At 45.8% G+C, this 27,181-nt stretch overlaps 1 protein-coding gene across 1 annotated transcript in view; it reads right to left on the reverse strand.

The window, feature by feature from the left end:
- The window catches only part of NIBAN1 (niban apoptosis regulator 1), a 393,109-nt gene that overhangs the window by 140,528 nt on the left and 225,400 nt on the right, over positions 1 to 27,181 (reverse strand). Inside the window, exon 5 of the mRNA XM_086957112.1 lies at positions 19,546 to 19,713. Within this exon, the coding sequence (XP_086813238.1) occupies positions 19,546 to 19,713 (168 nt within the window). The remainder of the gene's footprint in view (positions 1 to 19,545; positions 19,714 to 27,181) is intronic.

Consider the following 27,181-nt stretch of genomic DNA (forward strand, 5'->3'; position numbering starts at 1 on the left):
TAATTGGGCGATAATTGGCGGGGTCGTTCCGGCAACCTTTTTTAAAGATCGGGACGACCTCCGCTCCCCTCCAGGAATCGGGCAAACATCCCCCCATCAGTGCTGCATTTAGAAGTAAGGCAATGAGTTTGCTCCACACCTCCGGATTGGCCCGCATTAGGTCACCAGGAATGCCATCAGGTCCTGCAGCTTTATTGGCAACCAGGCACTTAATTGCCCTTTCAACTTCTTTAGTGAGAAATAGGTGGTCCTCCTTTGAGTGGTCAACTGACACTCATGAAGAGGATCCGACGTAGCATCTACAGAACCCACAGGAAGAGAATAAAGCTTAGAAAAGTGAGCAAACCAAGCCTCCCCGTGATGTTACATGTCAGAAGAGAGTCAGCTGGTTTATCCCTGGCTCTCAACAATTCCCAAAAGGCCTTCGAATATTTCTGGGAACTAGCCATCATTAAATCGTTCCAGAAATTAGTTTCGTAGACACCCCTAGCGATGGACAGGACTTTTTTGTACTTTTTCCTAGCGAGGCTGATTTGACCAGGAACTTTAGATTTCACTGCCAGTATAAGTTCACGTTTGGCTGTGGCACAGGTAGAAGTATACCATTTAGCTCTACCCTTAGACATGGCTCTATTCTTGTCCCTAGCTCTTCCCTGGGGGACAACAAACAGCTTGCTTAGTGCTAGGGTTGTTTCTGTAAAGACATTAGAGACTTCAGAATTACTAAGTTCCGTGGAATCAATCCTCAACTCCACAGTAGACATTATGGAGTTTGCTTGGGCTATCCTTCCCTCATCCGCGGCAACTTTGTTCCATTTTAACCGCCTACCGCAGTTCGAAGAGACTAGATCATGAGTTGATTTCCATGTGTGCGGTGGCTGCGTTAGGGGCAAGTCTTGCCACGGGGGAGTGAGGGTCAGGGCTAGTGGGTTGTGGTCACTATCGGAGGTCGGTAGGACCTCCATGTCTTGAAGGTAAGGCCAAAGCATATGGTTCAACAAAATGTAGTCAATATGTGAGGTGTGCCCCACCCTATTATAGATATGTGCTCCCTTGGTGTCAGACTTGGATCTACCATTAGTTGCTCTGAGGTCATATTCCATACAAAGGCCATTGATATCAATGGCACTCTGGGTCCATTTTTTAATTGGATTTAGAGAGAGCAAGGGAATACCTCTCCTAGCATCATCTTCCCAGATATCTAATATGTCCTCACAGGCTAATGGCTCGAAACAACAATTAAGGTCTCCCGCCAGTATAATCAGGGAGTCTGTGTTACAGGATCCAAGCTCCTCCTCGATTCCTGTTGAGGAAAGCCTAGAGCCACCACCCCTAGCCCCCCTTAAATAGAGGTTAAACACTTCTAACTTTTGCCTCCCCTAACAATGGATGGCTAGTCTCTGCAAATCAGGAGATTTTGTGGGGATGTGTCTTATAGTTAATCCTAGTGTAATGCTAACCCAGATCAAAAGGCCGCCGGAAGGGCGACCTTTAGTTCCAGATACCTGGGATGCAGGCACAAAAAAAGTTGTATAACCCACCCTTTGGCGCGGTTCCAGGGACCAGGTTTCTTGCAATAGACAAATCCCGAACGGTTCCACAAACGAGATCCAATCGGGAGTGTCGATGTTATGTGCAAGACCTGCGACATTCCAACTAAGGACCTTTAACGGTGGGATTCCAGAAACACTCAGCCCCAAGGCGGGGTCAATTGCAGGGGGGGCAGAGACAAGGCAAGGCCCTCTTGGACTCTGTGGTAACCCTGTGGCCTCAATAGTAACCCCATGTGAGGTTACGTTGACCTCCTCTTTATCAGGGATAGATACCGAGGTGTCGTGGGTACAAGCAACATTGCTCCTTTTATTTGTTAGTGGGGCCAGTAGGTGCGGTGCTAAGGGGGACAGTGAAAGAGGGGCTGTTTCCTGAGCTGTGTCTGGGGCTGTGTTGTTGTTAAGATTTTCCAACAGCCCCCATTCTTTCGTACCATACTCCGGTAGGTGGCTTGGAAGATAGGTGCTGATTCCAATAGGTTTGCTAGCCAAAGGTGGAGGGTCAGGAACCGCACGAGAAGGTGGGACATGGGCAGGAGCTAAAGAACCAACAGGCATGGGAAGTCAATCTACTTCTTCAAGACACCCAAACCTATTGGCTGTTGGTGCCCCGAGCCACCTACTATGTGGTGCTTGCCATTTGCCTCTTGCCCCTCCACGGGCCTGGTGGCGTGCCAGGGACCATTCCCCCCCAAAGTTTTGGTAAGGACGTGGGGGGTAAAAGAATGTTAAAGGCCTAGGTACAATGGCTGAGTCTTCCCCATAGGTAGTCCATGAGCATATGTGGTGAGCCGTATGTGGGTCCTCAAAGGACACAACTATACAATCACCTGTGCAAGATTTCACAGGTAGACAAAATGGCTGCCCCGCATTCCGCCTTATATAGGCTGCCCTTCAGTGGTCCAGAATAGACCAGAAGGTTCTGGAATGCCCTATGTTAGGCTATGGCCAAGTTCTGTTTGTGACAGTTGGGGCAGTTGGTGGCCACCATTTTAGGTGGTGCCAACGTTCCTGTCAGAACAGGCCTCTGGGCCTGAGGTAAAAGATTATGAGGGGGAGAAAGAACACCTATCCCCCTGGCCAACACCTACAAAAAGTCAGTAGACACAAAAATTAATAAGGGTATGAGGGGCAAAAAGGGGACAAAATAAATAAAAATTAGGAGGGACTTCGCCAAAAAGCCAGACAGGTCTAACATGTGATTGGCTGCGAACACCGGGATAAAGGCCTACATTTAGCACCACCCATATGTTTCCATTCCCAAACAGGATTTTGCTCTAAAGCAGCCGGGGTTCCTTAAAGGAGATGGTGGTTCTTAAACCAAAAAACCTGTGGAAGTCAGCTGGAGGACAGGCTGTAGCTGAGGGTGGGAAGAGGTTGGATTTAGGATTGACCTCCTGGACTGGGAAGCTACCTTATTGGTCCAACCCACTATTCCCCTGTTGGTTACCTGTCTTGGCCCCGCTGTGGGAAGTTACTGGAGACCCTGGGCGCCTAGCTTGCCCCTTGTCTGAATTATATAGGGGAAGTTCTCAGGAGAAGGAGACTGCAGCGCTGTTGAGCGCAGTCCTCTGCCCAGAAAAGGAACTTTAGGGAAGTGATTCCCAGAATACTTTTACAGAGGCTGAAAGGGTGAAGAACTGGTGAGGGGTTTATTGCCTTGAATCACAAGCATTTCCCCCCCTTGTTCCCTGTACCTGGCTGTCCTGACTCAAGTGAGCTCCCTGTGACTGCAGCGGGGGCTGGGAGCGTGCTCCACTCGAAGTGCCTCAGGGAACACTAGTTGTGTAATCGGGCCGCCTTTGTGCCTGTGACCCGTAGTGGCGGCGGACGCTGTGGTGGTAGGGTGATTTCTCTGCGCTGTGTCCTGCTAGCGCTGAACTGACCCGAGTAGCAAGGAAGCCAGTGTTGTGGGCGGGGTCGGAGGAAACCGAACCAAGCAGCCTCCAGCCGAAGCCACTGCTCACTCGCGCATGCCCGGTCGCACCGCTTCCCTTCAGGAAGGTGGAGGCGGGACCAGGCGGGGAGGCGCCGAGCGCCGAGCAGAGGCTGTGGCGTGTGTCATCGTCTTCCCCGCTCGAGCGCCTCACGAAGGGGCCGGCGCGAGCGGGAAGCAGGGGTTGTGTACCCCGTTTTGCCTCTACATCAGCCCCAAACCGTGCAGCGGACCGGAGGAAGATCGGCTGGGTAAACACGACCTGTGAGGAGCCACCAGTCAACAGAGACGCGTGGTGACTGATAAAGCGTCTCAGCTGAACAGTAAGGAGAAGGGGTCCTTGTGGGCTCGGTGTGGAAGGGGGAAGAGCGAAACCGGCCAGACACTAACAGTTAACTTGCTCCTCTCCCTTCAGCTGCAAACAGGAAGTGGGGATCAGTGGGAGAGTACAAGGTTGAGTCCAATATTGCTGGTACCTGTTCACCTGAAGGAGCCATTAGATCCCCATAGGAAGTGTGGGTGCTGTCACACAGGTCTGAGATCCTAAACCCCCCCTTTAAGGCTGCCCACTTGTTGTGGGGAAAATTACCTACAGTGGGAGGAGGGTTAGAGCACCACATTGTTTCTACACTTAATTAAATATGAGGATCTGAGGTAAAGGTACTAGAGTTGTGAAGCTGATAATTTTAGTTAGCCTTCCTGCCAGATCTGTAGCAACTGCTTAACTATATTGAATTGAATTTTCACCTCCTAAAAGGAGACTGTAACAGTAAAGTTTAACCAAGCATAGAGCTTAATGAGACGTTCTGCTAATTCTGTAAATGTGATGATTTGATACTTTTGAAAGTGCCTTTAATGATTCATTGACAAGTGTATTGTATTATTGAACAAAGTGATAATCTGCTAGTAATTTTAAAAGTTTAACTGCTGATTCTAAAAGTGGCCTGAAATGTTCTGAGCTATTTATATCTGACAACAAAGAGAATATTATTTTTATATAAAGCAGTACGTATTTTCTCACATTTTTGGTGTAGTGTTTTCTTTTTGAGTGATATTGCGTGGAATTACTTTTGGGTGGTCTGCAACCTTTACACTGAGCCTCTGTTATGCTAGTCTTGCCCTAGGCCAGGCTACCTAATTCCAACAGGAATGGAAACATATGGGTGGTGCTAAATGTAGGCCTTTATCCCGGTGTTCGCAGCCAATCACAGGCGATCGTAAATAACCTACCTAATTAGTATTCATTAGGCAGGTCTTTCTGCGACTCATTGAAACAAGCATTTACAATGCAATGGTCTCGGCATCATTAAAGGTAGAGCTATTGGCATTGCTCATGACATTTCTTTTTTTTCTTTAAATCATAAATAAATGGCATTGTCATTTACATTGCCAATACACAGCACTCTGCACTCAACAGCACACACCACTCTGCACCTGCACTCACTGCTCTGCACACTCACTACTCTGCACACTCACTACTCTGCACACTCACTACTCTGCACACTCACTACTCTGCACACTCACTACTCTGCACACTCACTACTCTGCACACTCACTACTCTGCACACTCACTACTCTGCACTCACTACTCTGCACTCACTACTCTGCACTCACTACTCTGCACTCACTACTCTGCACTCACTACTCTGCACTCACTACTCTGCATTCTGCACACTCACTCTGCACGCACTACTCTGCATTCTGCACACTCACTCTGCACGCACTACTCTGCACGCGCTACTCTGCACGCACTACTCTGCACGCACTACTCTGCACGCACTACTCTGCACTCACTACTCTGCACTCACTATTCTGCACTCACTACTCTGCATTCTGCACACTCACTCTGCACTCACTACTCTGCATTCTGCACACTCACTCTGCACTCACTACTCTGCATTCTGCACACTCACTCTGCACTCACTACTCTGCATTCTGCACACTCACTCTGCACGCACTACTCTGCATGCACTACTCTGCACGCACTACTCTGCACTCACTACTCACTACTCTGCACTCACTACTCACTACTCTGCACTCACTACTCACTACTCTGCACTCACTACTCTGCACTCACTACTCTGCACTCACTACTCTGCATTCTGCACACTCTCTGCACTCACTACTCTGCATTCTGCACACTCACTCTGCACTCAATACTCTGCATTCTGCACACTCACTCTGCACTCACTACTCTGCATTCTGCACACTCACTCTGCACTCACTACTCTGCACGCACTACTCTGCGCGCACTACTCTGCGCGCACTACTCTGCGCGCACTACTCTGCGCGCACTACTCTGCACGCACTACTCTGCACGCACTACTCTGCACGCACTACTCTGCGCGCACTACTCTGCGCGCACTACTCTGCGCGCACTACTCTGCGCGCACTACTCTGCGCGCACTACTCTGCACGCACTACTCACTACTCTGCACTCACTACTCACTACTCTGCACTCACTACTCACTACTCTGCACTCACTACTCTGCACTCACTACTCTGCACTCACTACTCTGCACTCACTACTCTGCACTCACTACTCTGCACTCACCACTCTGCACTCACCACTCTGCACTCACTACTCTGCACTCACTACTCTGCACTCACTACTCTGCAGTCACTACTCACTACTCTGCACTCACTACTCACTACTCTGCACTCACTACTCACTACTCTGCATGCACTACTCTGCACTCACTACTCTGCACGCACTACTCTGCACGCACTACTCTGCACGCACTACTCTGCATTCTGCACACTCACTCTGCACGCACTACTCTGCACGCACTACTCACTACTCACTACTCTGCACTCACTACTCTGCACTCACTACTCTGCACTCACTACTCTGCACTCACTACTCACTACTCTGCATTCTGCACACTCACTCTGCACTCACTACTCTGCACTCACTACTCTGCACTCACTACTCTGCACTCACTACTCACTACTCTGCACTCACTACTCACTACTCTGCACTCACTACTCTGCACTCACTACTCACTACTCTGCACTCACTACTCACTACTCTGCACTCACTACTCTGCACTCACTACTCACTACTCTGCACTCACTACTCTGCACTCACTACTCACTACTCTGCACTCACTACTCTGCACTCACTACTCTGCACTCACTACTCTGCACGCACTACTCTGCATCTAGCCGAGACCTAAAAACTCCACACATATTGCTTAACAAGATCCCTGCACTCCAGGCTTAACCCATTATTGATGGTACCTCCACTCAGTAAGGCTCCAACTCGGGGGAACTCCTTTCTGTCTAAGAAGCTAAAGTGTGGAATTCAATTCACTGCTCGAATAAGAAGATTGACAATCACCCCCAATTCCGAAAAGCACTTCGGACTTGCTTCTCCCCACCTCTGATAACACAAGCTACTGACCCGATACTCAAACAAACGGCAAGCGTAAATGCATGGCTGCATCTCCTCTCACACACACCGCAACCTTCCACATGTATGCGCCATAAGATAAGCCGAACCCTATTTGGAGCATGATTTCGAAACTCATGCACCTCAACCAATCTCTCCCACATAGGACTGTACCTAGGGTAGAACCAGATGTGAGCAGTGTACTTTGATATTCAATACACTGACTGACTCCGCTAGCCCCTCATATGTCAGGAGCCTGGTCCATAACTTTACCGATCTCACTGCACTAAATCCTTACTTAATGACGTTATTCATCCTCCAGTCCAGGCGATGAGCATTGTTCTGTAAATGAGCAGGTTCTCTGTTACATCTCAGATGTCCAATTTACATAATTCTAAAATCAGTCAGCCACCTCCTGTCAGCAGCAACAAGTACAACCACCACACACAGCGCTTCTGCACATTCTAAAGCATTTGGCGACCTTCAAATAGTGTATTTAAAGAAAATGATAAGTTCCTCTTTGGAGACTCACGGAGCTGCAGATAAAATTATTTGAGAATCCTGTTGCTGGCAATGCACCGTAAAACCCCAGTTCGCAACTATGTGTCAGGAAAAAAAACTTGGAAGACCTTACCTAATAAATATTTCACCACCAACCACGAACAAATGCAATGCAAAGCCTAGTTTTACACAGTTGCACTGGTTCAAAGTGATATGAAATGCCAGCACCTTTCGTAAACATCCTCTCTCTGGGAGAATAAACCCCAAACCACCTCCATAAATTGTCTTTAACATCTATGCATTGTTAACCGCGGCTACTTGCCGGCCCAGGCTATTGCGCTTGAATGGTCCATTAGCCACTAATATACTCAGCACAATGCCTACCTGCCTACGCACCTGTGCCTGGGGCACTGGGCAGGCGGGAGCACTGTACCCGGAAAAAGAACCCCCACCCCTATCAACTGCTACAGGACTTTTGGGGAGAGGGGAGCCGGACAGAAGGACAGCGACGCGCACCGTACCTGGGGTATGGCCGGCAGTGGTCTCAGGAGGCAGCCGCTAGCCGCTTCGAAATCCTCCGCGGTCCCCCTCACCCAAAGTCGCCCTTCAAATGTAAGGAGGCGGAGGACCCGTGCAGGACAGCACCTACTTCCGGTTTGGCCGGCAATGCTTCCGGGTCGCCGCAGGCAGCGCGGCGGCCCGCCCTGCACGGGGAAGGGAGGCAGCTTTCGAGGAGGACAGCACCTGGCCGCGAGCGCGTTCTCGTGCGCGTGGCCTTAACAAATCGGCGCGCGCGGCCAGTGCTGTCCTCCTGGGAAGCTGAGCCGCTAACAATAGGGTCTCTGGCGAGAGCGAGCTTCGCTCGCTTCTAGCCGAGACCTAAAAAGCTATTATGCAATTTGCGACCTGCCTGTTCGCACATCTGACCCACAATGACTTTCATAATGCTAAATAAGGCAGGTTGATTATATTAAACAGACATAGGAAACAAAAATATTATATTTTCAGAATGCAATAATTTGTGGAACTTTTAAAAATAACTCTCACCAAGGTTCATACTAAATGTGATACATAGAACTTTATACCGCTGTCGTCCTCCAATAACAGGAGGTGACAGAAGGAATTAACGTCTGGCCCCGTCATTTGCACTTATTTTTTATAAGAGTCACCTTGGGTTCAGAATGGACAACTGTTCAAACCACTTCCTGATGTAGAGACAGTCACCAAAAGGTACAGACAGAAAGAAATTAGAAGTTTAGTACTCACTGAAACATTGTTCTTAAAGGCATTTTTGGTCTGGGATGTAGATTACTTGAGAATCATCATACCATGTCAGCTACACAGTTTTGGGGGAGGAGAGTGGGTGTTCTGTTTGCTCAGACTGAAGCCATTACAACCTACAATCATTACCTTATATCATACTTCACCTACACATAGGCCTACAGCTGTACCCCACACAGATATTTTCACTTACGCCATAAATGTCTACCCATTTACAGCTACACCACAACTTTATACCTAAATCACCACTTACACCACAGATCAACTACATCAACCCCCTCAAAAGTATGACCAACACTGCTAAAACAAATTTCATCAAGACCACATATATACACCACCACTTTACATACTAATACTGAGCCTACTTTCTACAGAGAAAATCATGATAATACTATAGGGTTATTGACCACAAATCCACAGATCCAGTGAATAATAATAGTTTTTAACCCGCTGCTATTCTGATTTTGAACAATACATGAGGACAAGGGGCAATAAGTAGTGTTATTGACCGATTCATTTGTGCCAGGCCTGGAAGCGCCCCAGCCCGTTTTGCTGGCCTTATCAGATGTGCACTGGCAGAGCAGCAATGCAGTGGGCTTGAATGATAGTTACAGAGTGCATTCCAAGGATTTTGATTGGCTGCCATGGTTTCAAAAAATGAATGATTATGATAATTGCAGTAGCAATAACAACGATGATAGTTATTATGTTCCTTTTTAAAGAAGCTAAAATGTTGACAAATACATGAAAAAAAGCACCGCAAAAGGTAAATCCCTTTTTTTCAAGTGATATTTTACATCACCTCTTAATTCCAATCGGACACGTAAAGATTTCTATGTAAAAGAAGTCTTTGTTGACTGCCAAGACGGTCCCATTGCCCAACTCTTGTGTTTTAATCTGGTTTTATCGTGCACTTAATTGTATTCCGGGAAACAACGCTTATCGTTGACACAAACCCGTTTTCAGGATTAGTTGGGGTGAAAAATACAACAATATTTTCGACAGATTTGAATAACAGTCCAAAGTTCAGTGTGACGAATCTCCGAGGTGCAACCAGCGGGAAGAATAAAGAGAGAGAGAGAGAGAGAGAGAGAGAGAGAAGAAAGAATGAGAGGGGGGAGAAAGACGAGAGAGACCAAGACAGAAGAAGGAACAGGGAAGATAAGAAAAGTGTAAGAAGAGAAAAGAGACACGGAACTAGAGGGAGATCAGAGGGAGATAGAAAAGGGGAGAAGGAACACAGGAAAGAGAGTGGAGAATAGCGAGGGGGAAGAAGAGAGGGAAACTGGAAAAAAAGAGAGCAAAGGAGGGGGAGGGGAAAAAGGCTGAATACAATTAAGAGGTAATTAGAGAGGGAAAAAGAGAGGGAAAAAGAGAGGGAAAAGGAAAGGGAAATCGAGTGGCGAAGAGAAAGAAGGTAGAGAGAGAGGGAACACTAGAAAGAAGAGTGAAGAAGAGAGGGGAAGAAAAGAGAGAAAAGAGCAAAGAAAAGAAAGAAATGAGTGGAGGAGGAGGGGAGAGCAAAAAGAAACCAGGATGAAGAGAGGTAGGAAAAGATAGAGAGGAAAGATGAAAGAGTGAAGGAGAGCGGGAAGAGAGGGGAAGAAGAGAGGGGTAAGAAGAAGACAGGAGAAGAGAGGTAGAAGAGAGATGGAAGCACAGTAGGAAAAAGAGGGAAATGACTGAATAAGAGGGAAAGAGAAGGAGAAGTGTAAGGAAGAAGAAAGGGATAAGAGATGGGGAAGGAGGGAACAAGAGTGGAGAAGGGAGATCAGAGAGACGGGGAAGAAGAGAAATGGAAAAGAAACATGGAAGCAGAGGGGAAAAGAGTGATGACGAGAGGGGAAAAGGAGAGGATAGGCAATATAATTGAGAGAAAGGAGAAGAAAGGGAAGAAGAATGAGGGGAAAAAGATGCAAAGTTTGAAGAAGAGAGGTGAGGAGAAGAGAGGGAAGAAGACTGCAAAAGACAGTGGGAAGAAGAGAAAGAGAGATAGATCAAAATAGAGCAAAAGAGACAAAAAGAGAGAGAGATGCTGCATGAATTAGCCAGTGCTGTGGAGGCTGTTGTGAGCCCGGGGTATATTATGATGTGTAATAGATTCTAATTCCACTGTTGTTGTATGGGGTATGTTGGGTATGTGTGGCAGTGGTTGAGCTGAGATTGGGCTACTGGACAGATGTGTCTTACACTGCTCTGTACCTTGGCAATAAAGTAGCTACACATCATTCTGTGTCGAGTACTTCCTACAAATTGATGATGAAGGGCTTTGGAGCAGTTCAGAGCATTTGTGTGGGGTAGGCCAATTACCATTCATTGCGACCACAAACCACTGGCGAAATTACTAACAACGGAGGGTACCACTAATGCATCATCCTCAATTGCAAGAATTTCTATTTGCGTGCAAGATTTTGTCTTCAGAACTGTATACATGCCAGGTAAATGAAATGTGGTGGAAGACTTTTTATCTATAATACCCAAAAAATAAGAGGAGTGTGAAGACTAAAAGTGGAATGGATTTCATGTGGCTCTTATACACAATAATGGTCTGCCTGCAGTGAGAATAGAGGAATGGGAGCACAAGTATAAGGATGACATGGTGTTACAAGAGGTTGCTAAGTTCATAGGAGGCATGTAGTCTAAAAGAGACTTAGCTGATATTATCAGCCCTTTCTGAGAAATACAATTTGGACTGTCCTTGGATAGCGGGGTGATCTGGGAGGGGGGGGGGTGTAGGAAGGTAGGATACTTCTGCATGTGAACCCCCACTTTTTGCCTGGTGCTGAGCTGGTTTTTGGCTAGTCTGACTGGGATCCTACTAATCAGGACCCCAATCTATCTGCTGTCTCCCTAAACTGTTTTGCTATGTACCTAGGTACACCCCATATTGGATACTGGGGTACCCTTGTCCATCCCTAGTATATGGTACCCATGTACCCAGGGCATATGTACCCCAAAGGTCTCCCTTTGGCTGCAGCATGTATTATGTCACCCATTAGAGACCATTCAAAATGGACCTACAGGCCTCCCATTGCAGCCTGTGTAAGTTGGTGCATTGCACCACTTACTTAAGATATCTGTTTACTATATCTAAGGGTCACTGCACTTAAAACCTATAAGCCACCCCTCTATCAGGCATTTACAATCCTTAGGGCAGGGTGATTGGTTCTAAGTGAGAGGGTCCCCGTGCATGAGCAGGACACCCCTGCAGCCTATGGAGTCCATTCTCCCGGGTTGCCAGTGAAGCAGCGATATACTAATATAGAGGGGCATTACGTGACCGCGCGATGACCATTTTGAAAACGGCTGCAACAAACCTTATCATGTTTGCTGTCAAAGATGTTGGAATCATACCCCCAACCCGGATTCCGGTGTGGGAGGAATGATTCCATCCACCGGGATCCTTCGTTAGGCTCTTGTTGTTTCCGGTACCAGCCTCAAGTCCCGGACGGCACAAAATGGTTGCTGCCGACCAGAGACACCTTTCTGCCCTCCTGCTGCTGAGCCAAGCTCGAGCAGAGGAAGGCAGAACAACAGGAATCCTGTCACAGGAAGGTGTGACCACCTCTCAGACAGGATTTAGTGTATTAGGGCTGGGTGGGTCCGCTTGCCAGCACCTGAAAACCTGCAGGAGGGGCACATTTGTTGTCCCTGTGCATAGTCCAGTTCAAACCTGTCCTGGGAGCCACTGGCTCCCGCTCTGGCGGTAAACTGGACAAAGGACATTGAAGTAACCTCCTCCCTGTCCAGATCCTCCCTTGGGAGGGTCCCCCGAATCTTCATATCCCTTTCATTAGTGTACTTAAGGGCTTACTGTGTGTGGGTCCCTAGATTCGTCATGGACAAGATTCAGAACTGAAACCACTGCACTTCGACCGTCTGGGCACTCTGGACTTCGCTGGACTTCGTTTGGGCCTGACTTCGTCTCCCTCTCAGTCTGCTGCTTCGTCTCTGCCCGTGCACCATACAGGATCCGTGTAGGGCCTGTGGAGCATCCAAGTCACCTGAAGATAATCTCCCTTGGAGTCACTCCCCTGCGTTCGCAAGTAGTGCAACACTGCTGACCGTTCTGCTGATCCTGAACTCCTACGGACTCCGAAAGGTTTAACAACATAGGAGGTGGGTTTCTATGTCTTTCAAGGCCCAAGCTGTCCTCTCACCCAGTTTGAGGTCAGAATCCATCGTGGGGGCTGTAATACCCGAACCCCTGTGCACCGTGTACTTTTGCAAGTGCAAATGCTTGTTGGCAAATCTGCAGAAAGTGCATTGGGCTCCAAGTAGCCACACCCTCTGGCAACTTCTCCTACAAAGATCTTTGACCACATCGTACCGTGTGCTCTGTGACCTGTAATTTTGTAAAGCTGCCCGAGGTCCTGCTGCAACTCCAATGTCTTCGCCCTGTGGGTTCTGTGGAGGGTCAGCTATGACTTTTCTTTAGCTCCCCTGATTGCTCTGGGCTTGCTCTGACTCCCCTGCTTGTGGTGAGTCTCCTGGACCTTGCTGGCCCTCTTTCTGCAACTTCTTAACCTCCTGCATGGGTGGCTTTTGACAAGGCTTGTTGGTGCTCCCGCCGGACACCGACCCCTCAGCCCTCGACATCTTTCGTGGGACACCTCATATCCGGCTTCTGGCCATCCTCAGCGTCGCCTGGTCACCGCAGCTGCAGAATCAAGGTCATTAACATCTATCCTGAAGCATCCAACTTCGGTGGGCGTTCGTCTACCGAGCCCCTCGTCACTACCCAGTGACCCAGACTCTGTCCCCTCTGCTTTCAGGTACTCTTCACCAAGAATCCTCATTTGGATTCCCACAGACACTTTTTCCACTTCCAGCAGTGACACTTTCCTGAAGTCCTCCATTGGGTTCAATGGTGGGTTCTGACGCCACTTCCCACCCATACACCCGGCTTCCCTAGGATAGGTAACTTGGGCACCACAGTTTCCACGGGTGGGGTGGCTCTCCAACCTTCTGTCTTCCACAGGGTTTCTTCAGGGTCCACTGGAAAGGGTCCTTATTCTTTAAAGTACCAACCACGACTTGCACATAGACTTGTACGGAGCATGTGATTGTGTACTCACACTGCACACGCTCTCCGTGGAGTCCCTATCTACTCGCCTTGGGTGGTTCCTTGTGGTCCCAGCAATTCTACGTCCTCTCGACATTGTCCTGACTTGAGTTGTGGTTCTTATATCACTTTTTTAGAATATGGTTTGGTCCCCTCCTGGGGCCTATTGTGTATTAGTGCTATTTACTGTGATTTTCTTGCTATAGTATTGTGTGCTTTGTGTATATCTCTGTGTGGGTGATACCAGAATGTACTAGAGAGTATTATATAATAAATACCTATGTTTATAAATACCTTGTGTGGTTCTATTTCATTTAATCTATACTATAAGGTTGCATTCTGGTAAATCAAGCTGCTTTACACTCCTTCAAGACTAAGCCTGAAGGCTGCTCTCCACAGCTACCACTTGGATAGCTTTCTAAGGTTGTCTGAGACCTCTTAAATTACCATAAGGGGAAACATCCTTTACCACACAACTTTTACCACGCAGTGCTTTTACAACGCAGGTTTTACAACAAAAACTATTACAACGCATTGCACTGGGGGCGCTCTAGGATAAGTAATAGTTTAATTTACTATCCAACACCTTCCCTACTATCCACGGGGACTGGAGTTGGAATAGTAAATTAAACTATTCACTATCCAGCACCCCCAAAGCAATGTGTTGTAATGGCTTGCGTTGTAAAACTTGCGTTGTAACAGCATGCGTGGTAAAAGCATGCGTTGTAACCACGTACATCCGACCATAAGGGTTGTCTGGACTGGTGCAAGGTGCCCACTTACATTAGTGGACATCATATACCAGACCAGCTGCTCACGGGGGGGGGGACAATAGCCCCTCCACATAGCCTTCGCACCAACATTGTACTTTTATATCACTTTGGTCACTTTGGCATAACTCGCACTAAAGCAGTGGTCAAGAAATGACTCTGGTGGAAAGGGGTAGATTCTGATATAGAGTGTATGGCTAGAGAAGGCATGGAATGCTTTAGGGCAGACAAGTCTTTTCAGTTTCTTAGGGCCCCCAAAGTGTGAGAACCTTGGTCCAAATATTCTTTGGGAGTCCATTGCTATTGTTATAATTGGACCTGTGTGTCCATCCCAAAAGTATATTATTGTTATCATCTTCTTTCTAGGTGGCCGGTGGTCAACGTTGTACAGAATGCAGATACTAATGCAGTTTTAATTTTCATGGACGCCGTTCTTGCTATTACCCTGTGGCGAACACTGCCAGCGTATGCTGAAGACACAGAGGGCCTGATTTAGATCTCAGTGGACAAGTTACTCCGTCACAATGGTGACAAATATCCTATCCGCCGAAATATAATTCCCAATATGTCCCATGGGATTTATATTTCGGCAGGCGGCATATCCCTCACCGTTGTAACAGAGTAACCTGTATGCCCAGATCTGAATCAGGCCCAGAGTATCCTCAGACCCTACTCTTTACAATTACTACTGCAACTGGGCATTCATAGGTGTCTAAGAATCTGTATTTAACACGCGTACAGCATCATCTCTTTACATAAGCAATAACAGCGAGTGGACATTACAAATATTATCAGAGATACAAGTGCTAGCTAAACCTAAACATTTAAGAGAATGCCTTGACTGTTCAACCTCACTACTACCTGAAAGTCAAAGTCTAAATAGGAGATACTTGGCAATGCAGTGAACTTGCAGCAGTATCTGGCTCTGTGGTTTTAGGGACAATGGTAAAACCTGTCCGAAGGATTGCTTAGGTGTTCAGTGAGAACTGGCCTGACAAGCACTTGCTCCCATCTCTGTTCCAACCAGACCACAGGGCATGCCCAATGCAGTGGCCTCGTTCCCACCCCTCAAAAGACTTTGGAATCTGTAGAAAAGACAGAAACTGTACTGTGACAAGCCCCAAATGTCAGTGGCCAAGTCTTCCACCCACCTAATGCCTGCTGCTGCTGCCACGTACATCAAACACAGAGTTTTTATAATAAGTACAGACTCCAAAACGAATGACTGACGGACCTTAACAGGACCATAGGCGTTTAAAGAGACTCAGACCTGCAGTATTTTAACTCCTTAAACAAACAAAAAAAGTTTTTTAAAAAGCCTTGAAAAAGACCCCAGCACTACTCAACAACTGAGGAAAACGTGTTGGCTATGCAAAACACGTAATAGTTACGTAACAATCACTGGAACATTTGGCAATGACCTAACGTCTTAACAATACATAGAAATGGATCACACTGCTCTTCTTTAACTAATTAGTTGAAGGATTTTTGGGCAATTAAACCCCATGGAAATAAAAGTGCACTGAGAATACCTAAAATGCTTGAATTTATCTCAGCCAATGGTAATTACTCGGGCCAAATTCCAAACAATCATTGTTTTGCCCGCCATGCCACCACAGACAGAAACTAGCCATATACAAATCAGCCTTGGTCCCCCTCCAGTAGGAACAGTCCTACCTGAACTATCGCGACAAGACACCTCCCAACAGAATACAAGCAACCCAGCTCTATGTGGGCCTGTTCAGTGGGTTGCAGCTCGGTTCCAGTGCCACCTGCCAACACAAATCACCTGCCCGGATTTAAGGACTGGATGGTAGGTTAAACCAGGAAAGGCAGAGAAGGCACTACCAAATAACTCAGACAATTCATAACCAGGGGCATTATAAACGCTCCAATCTCCCTTCAGCCTGCAATGTTCACATTCAGTGTTTACAATCTCAGCTGAAATAAATGGCATTGAAAGAGCAGGAGCTGGTGATAAATGTATAACTATTTCTACAAGTGTTCATAACAAAACATATGAGTACTGTTTATTGCTGAACTGAAAGTTGCAACTCCCCTTCAACAAAAATAATGCAAGAAACATGTGTAGGGACATCCAAGTCTAGAAGCGACACTTCTCAGTAATGGGCTCAGCATAACACTTGGTGCTAAGGTGGAACCCAGGGACAAAATGCGAACTTTTACCAGTATTTTACTCAGTAGTTTTACAAGTTGGGGTGATTTTTTTTAAAGAGGTAATTTATCCATTTTCTTTTCATCAGCAGTATAGGAGTGAACATTTGCAATGAAGCATTTAGAACTTCCTGATGTGTGGAAGAATCAGGTTTTGGTGCTTAAATAGTTTTTCAGGAAAGGCAGCAACAGCAACAATAAAGCCATCTATTGTCTGCATAGCTGCTGATGCACTGGATGGCTCAATGAGAAAAATGCAAGCCATTTAAGTCTAATATGATCTGAAATTCAAGGCTCACTAAGCATTTCATCTTTCTGAGGTTGGTAAATCGAATCCTATTACATTGGGTAACAATAAGATCTATTTAAAATCCTTAAAATGGGCAGACATGTTATATGATTTGTGTATACAAACTATATTTATCTAAATGTATAATTGAAGTAATGTGGGTGGACAGGCCCCAGCTTATTCATTACTCTCTATTGTCTGCTGAGTCGCATTACTCCATAATACTTGTGAGAATTACTTAGTATGCAACGTCCAGTGAGAGGACGTATAGGAAGCAACAAGAGGGATTAAGAACAGGAGGGGTTACAAGCAGGGTCGCACCTTCAGGGATGGAGTTTGGGATGTTAACCCCCTCCCCCACCCCTAATAAATGTATTTTCACCAGGCATTTTTACAAACACACAGACAAAAACGCACTTGCACTTTCTCCCTCTCTCTGTTTTAAAAGTCCCAAACATTTTTTAGTTATTTTACAAAATATTGTTTTCTCTCACTTAGTACTCCTACCTTTCCAAACTCCTCTCCCTTTCCATTGGCACTTAAGCCCTTCTCATGCACTATGCTTGCTACATTATCAGTGCTTAATTTGTAAACACATATATGGCAGAGCTCTCATCAGTAGGCCAATGCAGCCTGCACCACGCATTGCCCCTACCATGCTGCTAATGATAGTAACAAGAGAACTACTAACTATCACACTCCTACAAGTATGACAATTTAGACTATTTCAGGCCTCCAAAGCTAGAAGAATGGCTTGGCCAGCAGGTAATAGTCATTTTTAATGCATATTGAATAATAATTACCTTTTGTGTGGTCATCTCTAAATTAGCCAGACAGCGCCACCTAATGGCAGATTGTCACAAGCGCTGGTGTTGAGAATTGAGTGCCAGTGCCGAACACCAGAAGCCACTGATTCAAGTTAAGCACTGCTCATAATATATTTTAACATTATATGCCAGTATGCTTGTTGAAAAGTATGACCCCCTCCCCAATGTTACTGATTAACCTACACCCCAGGTTACAATAAGGAGGGAGGAGGAGCAAGAAGGCAGGTGATGTTGCCAGAGATAAGAGTAGTTATGAACGGTGTGATTTATGAAGGACAAGTGAGGGGTTTTAAGGGTTTAGGAAAGTACTGAAAGTCAGGAGAGGGGTCATGAGAGGCTGGAGTTGACTTATAAGGAGTAGGACGAGAGTTTAAGTTGAAAGAGAAGGTTAAAGGGCAGGAGTTAGGAGGGGGCAGGGCTTAAGTTACTAGTGAAGGATTAGTGAGTGGTAGGAGAAAAAGTTATGAGGAGAAAGGGGTGGGAGAGTGACACAGGGAAGTCGTTATGGGCGGTGGAGGAGTCATAAAGCTTAGGATGATATGTCCATTTATAAGTTTTTGAGTGATAAAGTGGGGTTGCTTTGTCACTCAGCAGGCCTGAGCTAGAATATAGTACACCAGCAGACAAAAGGCAGTGCAAAGGCCATGCTGCCACGAGAAGGCTTTGAGTAAGGGTGCTGTGCCATTGGCATCTGGAGATTTCTGCCTCATTTTGCATTGGTCATGGTACTGCTGGGAGATGTGGGCTTCCTACTGACCACATTGGCCAAAAATTCACATGCAAATTAGGGGAATGTTTCGAGCAAGGGCAATGGTTAAACATGGAGTACCCAGAAGGGAAGCAAAGTTATGAGCGACTGGGAACACTGGATATTGTATTTAAACATACTTGCCTATGGTAGATGGACCAAGGGAAGCTGGGGAATAAAGGAGATCTACTTGATATAGACTGAAGTGGAGAGAGCTTGTATAGGGAGGCTGACAAGGAAGCCACTGGTGAGCCTTTTAGCAGGATCCATTATCAAGGAATACCAACTACTCAAGCGAGACTCTGCAGGCCCACAACACTGGCGCCCTGCCAAAGATGTAAGTGTGAGCGTGATCAGTGCTTAATTTGTAAAAAACATAAGTGCCAGGGCCCTCACACGGAGGTTACCACAGCTTGCACCAACCATTGCCCCTGTCAGCAATACTGTAACAGTACTTACACACCTACTAACCATCACACTCCTACAAACGTGAAAATTCAGACTGTTTGAAGCCCTCAAAGCTATAAGAATGGCTTAGGTGACAGGGATTAGATGTTTTAATCTATATTAAATTAATAAAACAACGGGTGTTCTGTTCATCTCTAAATCACACAAACTGCGCCACCATGTGGCAGCTGTCATAAGTGCAGGTATTGACAATTAAGTGCCAGTGCCAAGTACCAGAAACCACTGGATCAAATTAAGCACTAGAATGGATGCAGGAGAGCCCAGTCATGTGCTGTAAAGTGTAAAGAAAGATATGGTGGCACTTCTAACAGTATTCTAAGGGCCCACTACCCACTCCAATAAAGGGCAAAAACTGAAGTTCGATGGCGTAGGCCCACTGCAGGCAACAGTTGGTGTGGTTGAAATCCCCTGGGCAAGGTCACTTGTCTCTTTGCGCCAACAGAAGCTGCTTTGTACGTAGACTCAAGTAGGATAAATATCAGCGCACTCCCTAGGTTTTTTGCCACTCACAGTTCAATCCATAACAGATGTCAGCACCTACCATGGTTTTGGTGTCTAATGCAGTCATCAAGGATTGCGGCAAAACTCTTCTGAGATTCTGAATCCTGGAAACAGAAGAAACTGTGCCGCATGTAGGGGTGCCAGAGATAGACGGGGAACTGGGTGGGCAAGACGATGAATGGCTGAGCGCTCTCCTTTTCGTTGGTAGCTGGAAAAACAAAAATCAAAATTCACTAATTATCACCTTACACACAAATAATCTCCTTCGGAGAATTAAAAAAAAATGTTTTACAGTTATGCAGGTCTTTTTTGTTACAACTGTTACATCCAAAAAGTCATGAACACAGTGTTTTGGGGAGAAAACCTAACAAAGTAAAACATCTGACAACATGGGTACTGCTAACAAGACAGCGAGGGTTGCCATGCAGCAAAGCCAGATACAGATGTTTTGGTGAGGTCAAAGGAGAGATTGTGTGAGTGGATCACCCAATCACAAAGGAGTTGATTTTGCATTGCTGGGAGATCTGCACGGGCAGCAGGTTTGGTTGCAGGGTGGTTTTTTCATATTGCTAGTCAGTGCGTTAGAGCTTGTGCGAGACGTAAGTAGAGGGCACTCGGGTGCCAAGATCAATGACGCTCTAGTCTCTGCCCATCAGTGGTAGCAGAAGTATAAACTGCAGTAGAATCAGTAGTAGTCAGTATACCAAAACCAGGTATACCTGAATCATGACAAGCAGTAGAATCTGCAGTAGGGTGCAATAGGTGCATTCCTAAAGTGAGCAATGGTGCTAGGAGTAGTTGTAGTGGAAACATGTGGTACTAAAATAAGTTGCAGTCAGGACTGTATTGATGCTGGATATAGTGAAACCATAATTTCTGCGGCCACATTCCCAAACTCTGGTATCACTCACCAACTTAAATACATTCTCAACTTCTAAACAAGGAGGCAACTCTTTGTACAGTCAACAATGACTAGCAAACACCAAAACCAAGCAGAAATCTATAGAAACCGTAGATAAATGCTTTTTCAAACGTATGCTACTTGTGCGCTGTAACTTCCCTGGAGTGGGTGTAGTGAAAAGCTAGGGTGGTTTCCCTCCCTAATAATCACACAGTAATACACAGGTTTTGGCTTCTTGTGAACGACAGAGACACAGACTCATTACCACCATGTCCTCAATAGTTAAAATCAGACCAAACAACCCATAACTAAGTCCTACAAAGCAACACAGTACAATAATCAGTATCAAGACTATTGTGTCAGCAATCCAGCTCGAGGTTAGTCCTGACTTACAAATTTAGAGTAAACCCTAGAAAGCAATTGTCAGAAATCAGACTTTGAGAAACTTTACGCTGGGCCCTGGAAATTTCCTCGTCATACACTGTGGCAAACGCAAACGGACCACCTCACATTTGCTTCGTGACGATGCACAACATCGCTCACAAGATGCAGTCCTGTATGCACTAGAGGAGAAACTGCTTGATACAAACAAAATTGGAAACCCCGAGGTGTCAGTCTCTGTAGGCTATGCTAAAGCAGTCGCCGGACATCCATGCTGAGAAGAGGAGAAGGTGCAAGAAACAGGTATGGGAGAATTGAATTGCATTCATCAAATTGCTCTAACTTGTGTAAAAAAAAGTGTAACTAAGTTCAGCAATCTTCAGTTCTTCTAAGAAGTCACTCGTTGCTGGCACTGTGGAATGCCAGGGTTGCCTAAAACCAAGGTTTCGTAAATGTTATTCCACCTCATGTCTATCTTTTATTACCCTACACTTCTTATCTCTTTATATCACTTTAACAGGTTTTTTAATCCCTGCTGTCTTCTGGTCATCGTATTCTTACGTTTTCTCCTTTTACCTTCTCCCCTTTCAGCCTTTTTTTCTGGGTTAAAGTCTAATAAAGAACAAGTCCCAGGCCAGGACCCAAATATTAGTAGTTGTGTCACTGGTGTAAATTAAGCACTGGCATCATATGCCTGCTACAGCATTCACCTGCCTGTTGTGTCAAGCCGGGTGAGTCCCCCGTGGGACTGTTCTAATGCAGACAGTGCATACAATATTTGCTGCCTTGTGCCATAAGGTATATTGCCACCCCTCAGAATTACAGTCGAATAAAATATATTTTGCTTGTTTGTCGCATTGGGAGTCTACTTTAGGCGGCAACAGTCATCTCGCGCTCTATCACATTTCATTTGAGTTTCATGTGCTGACGGGGGAAATAATTTGAAATGCAGCACCCGTTTGTCCTGTTGGGAAACAATCAACACCGAAATATCACGTCTGAAAAGTACGTAAACGCAACGCATGCAATTTGTAGGCTGCTTAGTCGATTATTCAATTAGTGATTATCCACCAGCAACGCGAAATAAGTGCTGTTCTGAGAAAAGCGCTGCGCAGTGAGCAATCAGACGATAGTGAGTTAATGGTTAATTGAATTACGGTAAAGCTGGGTGTCCACTTAGCTCAGGATTCGCGTCATGAGGAGACGCACACCTGCTTTTCAGCCGCCACTCAGACCCAAGCATGACATATCTGATGTGACATGAGAGCCGCCGTCAAGCAAATTCCCGCCACGCCTCTGAAAGGAGCTAAACGACTGCGCCTAGCCGGGAGACCGGTTGTGGGATCCGCTACAGGCGGGTTCCAAAACACAACACATAAATATGAAATCATTCAATGGCCGAAACCACCGTTCACTCACGTTTAAGGAGACAACATAATAATTATATATATATTATTTAATGAGTAGGGGTAGAGGCACAACCAGAGCCAAGTTTCAGGGGGTGTCCTTTTATAATGCAACTGGTGCTCAAGAAAAGTTGTAGCTGTATAAAACTGCAAAAAAACAAAGCCTAAGGCTACTTTTCAGGACATGTATTCTCACACTGTGGCAGCAAAAGTAATTTGCAACTTTAAGGAATGGGCAGAGTGGAGATGCAGGGGCTCTAGGAACGGGCGGAAAAACAACAAAGCCTCGTTAACAAGTAAATGGTCTTTTAAAGACCTGTGAAGTACTCGGGTGCGTCTGCAATAAGACGGACGCCAGACCAGCCAGCCCACAGCAGCTCATGACCTGTCTGTGTGTGTGCCCGGGAAGCTGTCTCAGTCCGGGCTGACACACACACGACGGGGGGCTGAAGCCCTTTGAACCCTATGGGCATTGAGTAGGGGCGAGTCTCGCCATCACCTCAGGCCACACCAGCAATCTAGGCCGCATACGCAGGTGAAAATAAACTCGAGACCAGTCCATGAACCCAAGGATGCTATAGGTCGTTTCCAAGGTATCACTTGGTTTGTTGAAAAATTACAAGCAATAGGCAGGCTCGGCATTATCTGCAAAAGTGGATTCATAAATGGGTAACCCATCAGAGACTAAGCAAGCAATGAAACACCAGCAGACTGTCCCATGGTGCTGCCCAGATATTATTCTAATGTTCACTTTAAGTGGGGCTTGAAGGAGCGTGCTTTCCAATCTGAGTCCTGCTACTGAAGTCTTCCCCTCCTTCAGAAACACAATTTATTGTATTTATTCATTTTGTGTAGGGCATGCAGTGCCTTTACCTTGCTTCAGAGCACTTGGTTGGGGAAGGTTAGTGCTGGTAAGAAGAATTGTGCCCAGGTCAAGTTTATTTATAATCCGGTCTGAACAGCTTGGTTTAATAGACAGGTCTTCAACGCCTTATCAGTAGTTCCTGAAATCAATTTAGAGCAAAAGGGGGAAATCTAACGAAATTTAAAAAGTGAAGCCTTGCAAATATACGGATAGCCCTCAAACTGGATGTATCTTTTAAGGTGAAGTAAGAGCCCAAGGGCCTCATTAAGAATACCCTTTTCATTCCACTGGGGCTGGTAAACCGAGTTAGTAGCAAAATCGTAAATACAAGATCCATGGTTTACCTGCAAGGATCTTATGCGTTTCCCCTGGACAGTAGGTGAAAACTCCTGGTGAAAACGGAGGACTTACTGGGCATCTGGACTGAAATGACTGATTCCCAGTAATTCCTAATGTCTAAGGCCACCCTCTCATTTGTAATACCTAGTAGCTCTGCCCCCCCCCCGAGTATTGGTAACTCAGGTGGAATGGAACTACAGGAATTGTTACTAGACTCTTGGAATGAGGCCCCAAGACTGGTAGGATAGCATTGGACGACTCATTGGATAGTAAAGAACATTTAGTTTGAGAGATATAAGTGAAGGAGCTCGACCACACAATGCCTTTTTAATGGGTCCTGTGCTCACTGTGCCAAAGGACACCAGGTAAACCTCACTGATGAGGCCTAAATTGGGCAAAACCAGTGTTGGGTTGCTGGTGTTCCCGTCTTGAGGGGACTGGGCTAGCAGTTTGGATTATACTGTTCCTATTGCAGCAGGACAAAGACTAATTTGCATATTACTAGTCTCTGTCTCAAGTGGTATAGTGGGTGAAAATAAATAGGGGACTGTACAGCCTCAGCGGTTACCAGTGGCTGAGATTAAGTCAATAATTAGTTCCATTACTTTGTTGTTTTTAATGAGGGAGAACGTATTGAATACAAGCCTCCGCTTGACCAGTAATCGTTGTAATCTAATAATATTTGTATCACTTCAGTACAAAGTTGAGTCAAGCTGCACAGTGTTGCATTCTCTGAACTTGCACTATTGCTTTGGCTTAGAGGCTTCAACAGACACCATTACAGTAGTTAATCACAGAGAGGACACTGCAAGGACAAGCACTCCAGAAATTAATCGATATATTATGTATGTTAATGTATGTACATTATACATACAAATGTGTACAAGCAGGAAACTATATACAAATATTTACATAAATGAACATGTGGCTTGTAGCATACAAGGAACAACATTAAACATTACCATTACACAGTGGGGGGAAAAAGAAAGGAATCTTCATTTAGCATCCGCAGCAACTTGGCCCATTATTTAACACATATAGCCTTATCATTAGGCATCACTATGTGAAATGCTAGTACAGGATGTCTTTGTAAATGATTTTATATAGTTTCCCGTTTTTACACATTTGTATTTACAATGTGAGATACGATATATGAAAAATAATATATCAGTCACTTTCTGAAGGTTATTTCTTGTCAGTCTCAGCTTGTCTGTTTATCAGTATGGTATAGGCACTATTTACCATTGATTGTTTTTTCCTACTTATCAGGACAAACACAAGTACTAAAGAAATTCAGTCCTGCTAGACAGAACCAACCACTATTAAATACTGTTATAGTACCCATGGTTCTGTGAGATACTGGATTACCCCATTCATTTTTAATGGGCACACTTAAATCGTAGTACAGTAGGATTGATGCTGAGCAACTCAGTCTCTTCTCTCTATCCATGAGACCTTTGGACAGATCCATGTGTCTGTTGTCATCACCTATCAGTATCAAGGTGAAACATTCTTATGCTCCCGCATAACCAGAATGTTGGTAATCGGTCTCAGATTAAATGATGGGGATCCAAAGACTCCTCAATTCTGCTTGGTAACGTGGTTCAGCAGCATAGGCTTAGAGCATAGGAGTGTGTGTGAAAGATAAGCCAGAAAAGTAGAACACAATTAAAACAACAAACATTTAAGAAAAGATCATCAACTCATGACACACCTGGACCAGAACCAGCTACTTAATGCCTCCCAATCCGGCTTCTGCAGCAACCACGGCACCAAAAGCATCATGATCACAACCACCAACGACATTCAAACTCTCCTCAACCGAGGAGAAACTGCAGCTTTGATCCTCCTTGACCTCTCAGCAGCCTTCAACACTGTATACCACCACAGTTGATTAAAAGACTCCACCACATCGGTATCTATGGGGATGCGCTCAGATGGATCACCTCCTTCCTCACCGGAAGAACCTAGAGGATCCATCCCTCACCTTTCCGCCGTGAACCAAAGGATATCACCTGTGATGTTCTCCAGGGCTCATTCCTCAGGCCCACATTCCTGAACGCATATATGACACCGCTGGCCAACATTGTCCGATCCCACGGTCTCAACATAATTCCCTATGCAGACGACACCCAACTCATCCTCTCACTCACCGACGACCCCACCACCACCAGAACCAGCTTCCACAGATGCATGACAAACGCCGCTGACTGGTTGAAGAACAACTACCTGCAGCTAAACACAGACAAGATGAAAGTACTAATCTTTGAAAATAGCAGCAAGGAATGACTCCTGGTTGCCATCAGACCTAGGACCTGCACCCACTCCCTCCAACCACGCCAGTAACCTCGGAATCATCATTGACAACAAGCTCACCATGAAATCACAGATCAACGCTGTCTCCTCCGCCTGCTTCCTAACTCTCTGCATGCTATGCCAGATCTTCAAGTGGCACCATGACACAAGCCCTCATCACCTGCCGACTGGACTAGGACAACGCCCTCAATGCAGGAATCGGCGCACACTTTCTACAGAGACTTCAGACCATACAGAATGCCGCAGCCAGACTCATCCTCGGCCTTCCCCGAAGAACCCACATCCATCCCATCTCAGGCTACTCAACAGGATCACCTTACAGATGAGATGCCAATTCAAGCTGCTGAGCCATACACACAAGACTCTACACAACCAAGGACCGCCTACAAAAACCAGCGCCTGAACTTTCACCAACTGTCAAGGATACTATGCTCTGCTTCCCATTCACTTGCCCATACAGCCCACATCTACTGAGGCAGGCATGGAGGACGCTCCTTCTCCCACATCGCAGCAAAGACCTGGAACAGCCTCCCCATGCACCTTTGGACCATCACCTCACTTCCGGAATTCCAAATGGCCCTCAAGACCTGGCTGTTCGAATAAGCCTCCGGGACCTGCAAGCTCCTGGATACCCTATTGGGTGATGAGCCGTGCTTTTTAAATACTAATTGTTTTGATTGATTGAAATTGAGGAGATTGAAGTTAGCCTCTGGTCCTAACCATTCTATAGGAATGGTAAAAGATAACTTTTAAGCAGGATCTCTGTTCCTAATCCCTTTCATGGTTGAGTATGGCGGAACACGCCTCAGAGGCAAAACATTACCCAATGCTATTCTATATGAGTTCCTCACCATGGATAGCTCTGGAGCTGTGCTGAAAGTCTTTTTCACTTAACTCTAAGAAGGAGCACCCAGGTTTATTCGGAAAGAAGCCACAAGTGCTAAAGCCAAAATGTACCTCTAAATGGCTTTGCTTAGCTGCTTATTTGGGTAATATTGAAAAATAAGTCAAAGACTGAATTTAAGTAAATCTCAATTAATAATATTGATATAAAGTTGAGTAAAACTATTTTTTCTAAGTTCATACTGAATGTAATCGGCTTTTTATGATGTTCCTAGGCTACCAGGACGTCTTAATGTCTTAAAGCTGCTGTCAAGCTCCAGTGTCAGCTGGAGTACCAGGCCAGTTTACTAACTTGGTTTGATAGTCTAGAAAATTTAAATGGCTGGAACTTTCGATTGTTGGCTACACTCAAGGCTGGGTTAAAGATACTGCACAAACAGTTAACATGGACTACCTTCTGGTTTGGGTTAGGGAATGCACAACACTTTGGAAATTGTGTGCAGCCAATATGCATGTTATATTACACCTCAACCAAATAACTCGCCAGTCAGTGAACAAGGGGAGGGACATAGGGGATAGGGGTATATGCCCAAAATGTGGACTAGCTGCCACAGATAGTTTACAT

The sequence above is a fragment of the Lissotriton vulgaris genome, chromosome 1_1, assembly GCF_964263255.1.
Source record: "Lissotriton vulgaris chromosome 1_1, aLisVul1.2, whole genome shotgun sequence".
Classification (NCBI taxonomy): Eukaryota; Metazoa; Chordata; class Amphibia; order Caudata; family Salamandridae; genus Lissotriton; species Lissotriton vulgaris.